This window comes from Hyaena hyaena, unplaced genomic scaffold (assembly GCF_003009895.1).
Source record: "Hyaena hyaena isolate Hyena2069 unplaced genomic scaffold, ASM300989v1 scaffold_140, whole genome shotgun sequence".
Taxonomy (NCBI): Eukaryota; Metazoa; Chordata; class Mammalia; order Carnivora; family Hyaenidae; genus Hyaena; species Hyaena hyaena.
The window spans coordinates 1,672,134-1,683,190 of record NW_024080772.1 but is presented as its reverse complement, the minus strand read 5'-3'; the positions used below and the strand labels follow the sequence as shown (position 1 = coordinate 1,683,190).

Genomic DNA, 11,057 nt, shown 5'->3' with positions numbered 1-11,057 from the left:
TATGCTGAGCGAAATAAGTCAGGCAGAGAAGGACAAATATCATATGTTTGCACGTATAGGAGGATTAGGAGGAACTTGACGGAGGAACAAGGGGGAGAAGAAGGGGGGAAATGGTGGGGGAAAGGGAGAGAGGCAAACCATGAGAGACTCTTGAATGCTGACAAAAACTGAGGACTGATGGATGTGGGGGGGGAGGGGGGATGGGCATGGAGGAGGACACTTGTGGGGATGCGCACTGTTATGAGGAAACTAATTTGACAATAAACTATTTGTAAAAAAAGAAAAAAAAAAAAAACAAAGATTGCTAGGCATGCAAAGAAAGGGGAAATCATGACCCATAATCAGAGATAATCAACTGAAACAGACCTAAAGGGGTACCTGGGTGGCTCAGTCAGTTAAGCATCCAACTTTGGCTCAGGTCATGATCTCACAGTTCATGAGTTTAAGCCCCACATCAGGCTCTGTGCTGACAGCTCAGTGCCTGAAGTCTGCTTTGAATTCTGTGTCTCCTCATTCTCTGCCCCTCCCCCACTCACACTCTGTCTCTCTCTCTCACAAAAGCAAATAAACATTAAAAAAATTTTAAGGTAAAAAAATAAATTAAAAAAAAAACCTAGACCTAGAGTTGACACAAAAATTGTAATTAACAGTGGGACACCTGGGTGGCTCAGGTCAGTTAAGTGTCCAACTTCCACTGAAGTCATGATCTCACAGATAGTGAGTTTGAGCCCCATGTGGAGCAGTCTGCTATCAGCACAGAGCCCACTTCAGATCCTCTGTCTGTCTCTCTCGCTCTCTGCCCCTCCCCCACTCTCACATGTTCTTTTGCTCTCTCTCTCTCAAAAATAAACATTAAAAAATATATAATTAACAGAAAATAATATTAAGCCAGTCATTGTAACTGTATTCCAAATTTTCAAAAAGTTAAGTAAAGACATGAATGATATGAAAAAGGCACAAATCGAATTTCAGAGATGGAAACAACATATGAGATGAAAACTACACTGGGTGAGATAATCAGCTGACCAGACACTGCACAAGAAAAGGTTAATGAACTTGAAGACATAGCATCAGAAACTATCTAAAATGAAACAGAATTTCTTTCTTTTTTTTTTTTTTTATTTCTAGGAGAGAGAGAGAGACAGCGTGAGCAGGGGAGGGTCAGAGAGAGAGGTAGATACAGACTCTGAAATAGGCTCCAGGCTCTGAGCTGGCAGTCAGCACAGAGCCCGACGCGGGGCTCTAACCCACGAACCGCGAGATCATGACCTAAGCGAAAGTCGGACGCTTAACCGACTAAGCCACCCAGGCGCCCCTGAAACAGAATTTCTAAAACATGAAAAAAGCATCAGTGAGCTGTGGGACAACTTCAAGTGGTCTAATATTCATGTAACTGGAGTGTCTAAAAGAGTTCAGGGGCAGGAAATATATTTGAAGAAATAATAATTACCCAAACGATGAAAAGTGAAACCAGTGGGTCTAAGAAGCTTAACAGACCCCAAGCACAAGAACATTAAAAAAAAAAATTACATCAAGACACATCATAGAAAAATTGCTCAAAACCAATGATAAGGAGAAAATCTTAAAAGCACCCAGGGGAAAAAAAGGACAAATTACACTCAGAGAAACAAAATGATAGCATATTTCCTATCAGAAACAATGCAAGTAAAATGACAATGGAGCAACATCTTTAAGCACTGAAAGAAAAAAACTATCAATCTAGAATTTTCTATACTCAGCAAACATATTTCAAAAAAGAAGGTAATATAAATATATCCTTAGGCATATACAGGCTGCAAGCATTCCTCACCAGCAGACCTGCACTACATGAAATGTTAAAGGAAGCCTTTAAGGCAGAAGGAAAATGATATTGACTAGAATATTCTATTGTGCACAATAGAATAAAGAACACTGGAAGAAATGGTAACTACATGGGCAAATAAGATTTGTTATTTTTACTTAAATCCCTTTAAGAGGTAAATTCACTGTTTAAGCAAAAATAATTCACTGTTTAAACAAAAATAATAACAGCACATTGTGGGGTTTATAACATACGTGATATGCATTCTGAGTAAACTGGTTCTGAAGGTATTCAAAGCAAAAGATTCTTAAAGTCTTTATATTGTCTCACAGAGTAACCACCTTGAGAATCAGTACTGAACTGTATGTCTAAGCTCCGGTTTGTGCAGGTTGCTTTTTCTGTTTTCTGTTTTAATCTCATTCTCAGCCTCACATTCAATGGCTTTCATTATACTTAGCATAAAATACAAATTCCTTGCCAAGGCCTAAATAATCCTGCATGATCTGCCTTCCTCTCCAACTTTCTCTCCTGTCATTCTGTCCCTCAATCACTTTGCTTCTCAGCCACAATGGCCTTCCATTAACTCTTAAAATATACCAAAAGCTTTTCCCCCAACTCTGTGTCTTTAACTTGCTATTCTTCTGTCTGGAACACTTCTCTCCAAGATCTTCTTGTGACCAGCTTCCTCTGACTCCAGATGACCATCCCATCTATAATAGACACTCTGATCCAGTATCCTCTATCACAGCACCCTGTTTCTCTTCTCCACAAAACTGACTGGGATATTTATGCTTTGTTCACTATCTTTTCCCACCAGAATGTCTGTCTTGATCACTGTGCTATCCTCAGCATCAAGGACAGTACCTAGCACATAATAGGCCCTCAATAAATACTTAATAAATACATTCAGGATGCCACTTTAAAGGGGACACTGACAATAGTGTACTAAGAAGGAAACAACCAGAATAAAAAGGGTCTGGAAATCCTGACACTGAGGGACTGTGATGGAACCAGAAACAAACAGCCTGTGGAAGTACAGGCTAGGTAAAAATACTCAAATTATCTCTAAATACTCGAAAATAAAGAAGTGTGTTCCACACAGCAAAAACCAATACTGGTTAGCCAAAGTTTCAAGAAGACATATTTTCAGTGTAAATACAAAAACAATTTGGGGTGCCTGGGTGGCTCAGCCGGGTAAGCATCCTACTTCGGCTCAGGTCATGATCTCACGGTTCATGGGTTTGAGCCCCACATCAGGCTCTGTGCTGACAGCTAGCTCAGAGCCTGGAGCCTGTTTCAGAATCTGTATTTCCCTCTCTCTTTGACCCTCCCCTGCTCACACTGTCTCTCTCTCTCTCTCCCTCAGAAATAAAACATTAAAATTTTTTAAAAAAAAAACAATTTTATCACTCCTAAAACTTTTAACCATGAAATGGACTATTAGCTTCCCATTCTTGAAGATATCCAAGTGGCTAAGTGGTTATTTATTAGAAGTTCTGAAAATATAATTTCTATCCTAAGAAGTGAGTAGGGAAAGTTGATCTATTTGTCCATTCAGATTCTAAGAATGTATAATTCTAAGCACAAAGGCAATGTTTAATATCAGCTATACAAAAGGGTCAATATCCATTATCACCTTACATTCAATGTATTTATTCAACAAACACTGACTGAGCAACTAATCAACAAATGACTATGTTAACCCTAAGGCAAACCAAAACAAAGCTTGATTGCTACCCCATCCGAAAAAGCTATGGTCTAGGTAAGGAAATCACACAATTATGACATGGGATAGAATGAAGTAAGCACCATAAGCAAGGTACAAAGTGCTTTAGTTAAGGTTTTTCCCACATAACTGATTTTATTATATCTGAAGATAAATCCAGTCCATGTTTTGTAAAAGCTACACATACCTCCCAGGATATAGGCACAGGTTTTATGTAATACTTTTGGTGATATAGAATCTGAACTTGGAGATGAGCAGTTATTAAAATCAATATGACTAAGTTAGATAAGTTCTCAATCTAATAATTTTATATCTACTAATACTTAAAAATTGCCTTTCTAAACAAAAAACTAAAAAATAATAATAACTGCATGATCTTTACCACCAAAGATAATTTTAAATGATGACCCAATACTTTACTTGAAAAATTCTAACTAAATTGGAAATGTAACAAATCTATCAAATTTATCTCCTTGTTTTCTTTTATTCCTTTATCAGCTATCTGATAAAATACAGGTCTGGGAAAATAAGCCCAAATAGGTAAAAACTAGAATAGTTTTAAATTTACATTTTACAAAGGAGGTTTAAGTGAGCCAATTTGAATATAAGCCAATTCCATTCCATACTGCAGGGAAAGGTCTTACTCTCCCAGCCTAAAAATATGGCAATTTTTTTTTAGTTTTACTGTATTTGTATATACGTTATCATTACAATGGAAGACAGCTGGGACAGGATCCAAATTTGGCTTGCTTATGTACTGAAACACATAGCTTATTACACTGTCACCCAAATTTGGATCATTTCAGCAGTGATTATTTGGTAAATTAGATCCTAGCATTTCAGGGACAACAGGGCCTTTAGAGATGGCTAGCTCACAGTATTTTGTTTTGTCTTAATACATGGCTTTTTAAGCAAGTCAGTATATTTAACCAAAATAAATACATCAATAGCAAAAGAATGCTAGATGTCTAAGCACCACTGCATTCTAAAAATAAGATCTTCTAAATCCATCATGGTGCTTAAAATAAACATTTTTACATAATAAAAGTGCTGACAGCAGAAATAAAGCATTTAGCATTAAGAGGCAGAAAAAGGCAATTGTATTTTTGAAAAAGGAAAACTAGCAATTTTATGAAAACCATAGCAAATGGTTTTAGGAAGATTTATGAATGCAAAAAGGGCATAAGGTAGAAGTCAAGTCTCCAGTCTACAGAAAATACATATGGCTACTTAACATACCACAGTCCGAAGGCATTGGTGCTGCAGAAATGGAAAACACAACTGGTGTATCAGAACCTGGAAATAAAAATGGGTATCTTCCAATCAAAGAATTTCCTTCTACTGGAAAATCTGGAAGGTCCTCTATGGTCATCTTCTAGAAAGCCACCTTTAATGAGAGGGAGAAAAAAAGCATATCTGTTGTATTTGTATGCAACTTAGAATGACTGCCTTGAATCATAAAAAAAAAAAAAAAACTATTTTCTTTTCATACATAACCTACTGACTTTTTTTAAGATTTTGTAATCTCTACACCTAACATGGGACTTGAATTTACAACCCCAAGATCAAGAGTCACATTCTACCCCAACTGAGCCAGTCAGGAACCCCAACCTACTTACATTTTTAACTTCAATCTTCAAGAATCTTTTTTAGAGAGGAAGGGGGAAAAAACTTCCTTTTAGCAAACTGCTATTAAAGAATATATGTTCCTTCACACTGTCTCTTACAGAAATGCAATCTTTTTAGACAAAGCTCAGGAGAAATAAAAACCTAAGTATTTCCCCATAACAGGTGAAAATGTTTTTTTATAAATATTGTTTCTGTTTTTTAGTTTTGTTTTTTATTTTAGAGAGAATGAGTGTGTGCATGAGCAAGTGGGGGAGGGGCAAAGGGAAGGAGGGGAGATAGAGGGAGGGAGGGAGGGAGGGAGGATAGGCCAAAGGGAGAGGGGAGGGAGAGACAGAGACAGAGAGAATCCCAAGCAGGCTCCATGCTTGGCATGGAGCCCAATGATGGGCTCAATCCCATGACCCTGGGATCATGACCTGAGTTGAAATCAAGAGTCAGAAGCTAGGGGCACCTGGGTGCCTCAGTTGCTTAAGTGTCCAACTTCAGCTCAGGTCATGATCTTGTGGTCCGTGGGTTCGAGCCCCATGTCAGGTTCTGTGCTGACACCTAAGAGCCTGGATCCTGCTTTAGATTCTGCATCTCATTCTCTCTCTGCCATTCTCCTGCTCATGTTCTCATGCACTCTCTCAAACACACACACAAAAATGAATAAACATTTAAAAAAAATTTTTTTTATAGTTTATTGTCAAGTTGGTTTCCATACAATACCCAGTGCTCATCCCAGACTTTAGCCTCTACTAAAAAAAAAATTTTTTAAAGACAGTCGCTCAACTGACTGAGCCATCCAGGTGCTCCTAGGTGAAAAGATTTTTTTAAATGCTGAGTTAATCTAAATGGATGATGTTCTCTTTACTTAGAGTAACAAAGGGATATAATACTTCCTGTAGATGTATCTCTATTATAGGGTCTGACACAGGTTATATTATCTTCCAATAGTTCATACCATGTGCTCATCACATGAAAATAATCTAGTCTAGGGAGTTCTCACTCTTTTCCAACATCCTAGAACTTTACTGAAGATCAATCACATCACTTGTACAAATATGGATCTAAGAGCTTCCTGGCATTGGTTACTTTTCACCAACATATAAGATCTATTTAGTCTATCCTAGCAGAAGACAGAAGGCCATGCCTTTTAAAACGCATCACTGACACTCTCTCTTTTTCCAAAAACAAGAACAAAAACAAAAACAAACCATGAGAGCTTAGAATAAGTTTGTTCTGAAGTGGACTGCTGCCACATCCTAGCTCATATAGAAATGACATAGAAAGCAGAGTAAGTATTATTACAACTGAACTGTAAAGGTAAAAAGCATCCAGTTTCTTTTGCATCCAGTCTTTAGAGTCTTATAAATCTCTATATTGGTATTAAATATAAGCAAAAGCTATATTACAAAACTAAATAAAAATGATTTTAGACCATTCCAGTAGAAAGAATAAAGATATTTAACTGGTAGCTTACCCTAGCAGATAACACCATGCCAGATATTACTCAATGTGTGTTCTATTATACTTAGTTAACCAATCCTATATCTAATTTAGTCGTCTTTACTCCACCATCACCACCCAGCTCCAAGGAAACAGTCACCTCTCTGAGCTAACTGGTTCCTTTCCAACGATTTATATGTTTTCTGAAGACTGCCAGGAACTGGTAAAGAGTAGGTGACTTTGTGTCATAAGGTGCATGCTTATGTGGACATGGATAGTCTATATTATATAACCTAATACACTGTTACTATGTTAAAGGTATTCAAGGTTTTTTCAGATGCTAAAGTTAGTTGCCATCCAATACTTTGAGTCATTATGATAATAACACTACCACATAAATTGGGAAATAACAAGGAATTAGTGCCATACAGCAAGGTAATCTTCCTCAAATACTTCAATTCCAAAAAGTAACCCACATCCCCATAGATAGTCCTCCTTCAATACTATAGCTTCTAAATGACAAAAGTAACAAGATTTCTGCTTGTTGGCCTCTAATTTTAGCAGGAAATTTGAGCAAAATATTCTATGTAGGGCATGAAGCTTCTTTTGAAACCAAGGAACAGAAACAAAGCTTAATACTATTAAGGACGCACCATGTACAAGGCACCATATTTTTCTAGATGTTTCAGAGAATACCAAAGTAAGATAGTCCAGCCTTATTAGGTAGCTTACCATCTACTAGGGCGAATAAAATAGCACTAATAACTACTGATGATGAAATCGAATGGGATATGTTCCATAACATAAGTAAAGGAACATCTGCACTGGGCACTCCCAACAATCAGAAACAGTGCAGTGAATAAAGCATCTCTCGAAATGGGTCTTGAAAGATGAGTGGGCAGAAATTTAAAACAAGAGCATGTTAGAGGGGCTAGGCTGGAACTCAGGCACATCTAGGTCCAGTGTTTGATGTAAGGCTGTAATGATTTTTAGGACTATATACCTGGGAGTATTTCATATGCCTGATCAAAGACCACACCACTTAATTCCATAAGCACTGGGAAACTCCTGATTTCTTAAAAGAAGAGCATTCTGATTCAACCTGTGTTTTAGGAAGAGTAATCTGACTATAAGCACACTTGGGAACACACTTGTGTTTTTATGCTCCTAATTCTTCAGCCAAATGATTAAGTGCCTATTGTTCTGAGTTGGTTAAGAGGAAGCCACCTTTAAAAACCTCCCTTTTAAAGGTTAGAGTTTCTCACCCAAAATGTTTTTTGAAAGTGATCCTCAGATGACCTTTCATTTCCTTGTAGACTGTTGAGATCCTTCAGAACTGTATCTTGCACAACTACCACTTGCCACAGGAGCCAGATTAGTGTCTTACACATATTTAGATTCAGTGTGGAAAGATGACTCACTCAACAAGATGTAACAAACACTGTCATTTCACATACTGGATACTTCAAGCCCAGAGAAGCTGCACTATTACCTGACCAATGTGCTGTTGTATACTGTGTCTTCACTGTATTTTTCCCTAGTCCCATTTCCTTTCCTTCATGAAAAACTCAACAGTCTACCTTTTGTCCCACTTAAGAAAGTTGTACACCTCTAAAAACACAGTAAAGTTTTACAATCCTTCCTGAAAAGCAATCTTTGGATCTAAAGATCTATGACACCCGGGATCTTGCTCAAACTTGGTCAAACTAGAATCAAATTCCCCAAACTTTGATTAGTATAGGAATTCCATCCTACACTGTCACCCCAAAACAGCTCTGAGAAAGTGCAACTTGTAACATGGCTCTAATATCTTGTGCTTTTTCAGGGATTCCTGGTCTATGCCCTAACACAGAATGGTGGTGAGGAGAAATGGCCACTAACTTCTTCAAAGTGGTTCAGGGCTAGTAGGCCTCACTAAGGAACCTCATTATGGTCAAGAGACTCCCTCAGCTTTATTTGGAATATGGTTCAAGGGCATCATCTTTGAGCTACTCAACTAACAGGAGATCTAAGCTGTGTCCACATGAGTTAGAATCACGAGGCCCTTTCATTCATTTTCATAGTATATTTTGCCATGAGGCATTATTCTCATTAAATTCCCCAAAAATTACTATAACCAAAATAAGCATTTAAATCATATCTCCAAGGTTCCTTTAAAAATTAAAAATAGGGTCAACTGGATGGCTCAGTCAGTTAAGCATCTGGCTTCAGCTCAGGTCATAATCTCGCAGTTCATGAGCTTGAGCCCTGCATCGGGCTCTGTGCTGACAGCTCAGAGCTGGAGCCTGCTTCGGATTCTGTGTCTCCCTCTCTCTCTGTTCCTCCCCTGCTCATTCGCTCATTCGCTCATTCTCTCTCTCTCTCTCTCTCTCTCTCTCTCTCTCTCTCCCCCCCCCAAAAAAAAATTAGCATTAAAATTTTTTAATTAAAAAAAAAAAGTTAAAAATGGAGGGGTGCCTGGGTGGCTCAGTCATTTGAGGGTCTGACTTCGTCTCAGGTCATGATGTCACAGTTCTTGAGTTCAAGCCCCACATTGGGTTCACTGCTGTCAGCGCAGAGCCCACTTTAGATCCTTTGCCCCCTCTATCTGCCCTTCCCTCACTTGCATACTCTCCCTCAAAAATAAACATTTTAAAAATTAATTAAATAAAAACTAAAAACAGAATTACTAAATGATCCAGTGACTCCATTACTAGTTATTTACTCAAAGAAAACAAAAACACTAATTCAAATGACATATATGCACCCTACATTTACTGTAGCACTATATATAATAGTGAAGACATGGAAGCAACCCAAGTCTCCATCCATAGATGAATGAATAAAGAAGATGGGAGGGAGGAGGGGGAAATATTGCTCACTCATAAAAAAATAATGAGAACTTGCCATTTGCAACAATATGTATGGGCCTAGAGGTTATAATGCTTAGTGAGATAAGTCAGAGAAAGACAATTACCGTATGAGTTCACTCATATGTGGAATTTACAAAACAAAACAAAGGAACAAAGGAAAAACAGACTCTTAAATACAGAGAACAAACCAGTGGCTGCTAGAAGGGAGGGAGGTAGAGAGTGAAAAAGATAAAGATTATTAAGAGTAGACTTATGATGAACACTAAGTAATATATAGATTGATGAGTCATTATATTGTACACCTGAACCTAATATAACACTGTATGTTAATTAGACTTCAATAAAAGTTAACAACAACAACAAAATTTAATGTAACATCACCAGTTATCCATTTGTTACATATATGAATCTGTTCTGTCACTAAACAGTTATTTACAGTATTTGATACTTTAGTGGGCTCTGGGCCCTAGAGAGAATATAAAACACACCTGCTCTCCAGAAGTTCATTAGTCACTCAACAGTATTTACTGAGTGTTTCTAAGGCCTAGGCTGGGCATAGAAAAGGGGAAAAATATAGGTATGCCCTTGTCCTCACATAGGTTAGAGCCTAGCAGAGGATTCCTATAAGAAAGCTGTAATTACTGTATAGTTGTAATGAGTGCTGGGTTCAAGAGAGCCGGTGGAAGCTTCCTGAAGAACTAAAAATTTAAAGCTGATGAGCCACATGTGGCTATTTACATTAAATTAAAATTTCAGTTCCTCCATTACTCTAGCCCCATAGAAGTACTCAAAAGCCACATGTGGGTAGCCACCCACATGTCACCATGCTTAAACAGTGCAGAAACACTCCCCTCATTGCAGAAAGTTCTACTGAACATCACTGAAGGAAAACAGTGCTGCTCAAATTCCAGACGCAAAAATAATAAGAATCAACAAGAAACAAAAGCTAATAAAACTAAGCAAGCCAACAGCAGCACAATTAATTATACATAATGAACAAGGGAACAGTAAGCCTAAAAGTAACCAGATATTTGTAGGTTTAAACAGAAAGAGTTAAGTTGACTCTTTAACAAAAAGATCACTGGTACATGTTTCAAAACTGGAGTTGTTGTGAATAATAAAAAGACACTATATAAATATCACTTTTTTAAAAGGCCCTGCTAGGAAAGCTGACCTGGTGAATCTGAAATGTCTGAAATAAGTACTATAAATAATATACCATTTGCTAAATCTTCTATAAAACAAAAATATTCATTATACATATAAGATCTAATCTTACAGCCCAGGTAGTCCATTATCAAATGAAAGCATTTAAAAATGCATATTGTTAGCAAAATAAGATAGAACCAGGATGGTTTTGCATAATAAAAATGTAGAAAGCTGGATTTCTGTCATTTTAAATCCTCTGCTTTCGGTCCATAGTTGCTCCGTGTCCCGCATCGCCTGATCTTCTGCCATTTAGACGACTTACTTTAAATTGTGCAGAAGGTTCATAAATGACAAATGTCAATCTGCAAATGAAGTATAAGTATTTGGGGGATGTTTACTTTAAATTGTCCAAAAGCTTCATAAACGACAAGTGTCAATCTGAAAATGAAGTATTTGGGGGGATGTTTCTAAG

The 11,057-nt window shown here is 37.5% G+C and overlaps 1 protein-coding gene across 10 annotated transcripts in view; it reads right to left on the bottom strand.

Moving 5' to 3' along the window:
• The window catches only part of CLIP4 (CAP-Gly domain containing linker protein family member 4), an 83,822-nt gene that overhangs the window by 53,394 nt on the left and 19,371 nt on the right, over positions 1 to 11,057 (bottom strand). For 8 of the 10 annotated variants that reach the window (XM_039238471.1, XM_039238475.1, XM_039238480.1 and 5 more), the window contains one exon: positions 4,767 to 4,914. In XM_039238471.1, the coding sequence (XP_039094402.1) occupies positions 4,767 to 4,899 (133 nt within the window). In that variant the 5' untranslated portion in view covers positions 4,900 to 4,914. Of the gene's footprint in view, positions 1 to 4,766; positions 4,915 to 10,715; positions 10,876 to 10,907; positions 10,948 to 11,057 lie in introns of those variants that run through there. The other 2 variants (XM_039238473.1, XM_039238474.1) reach the window with 2 other exon arrangements.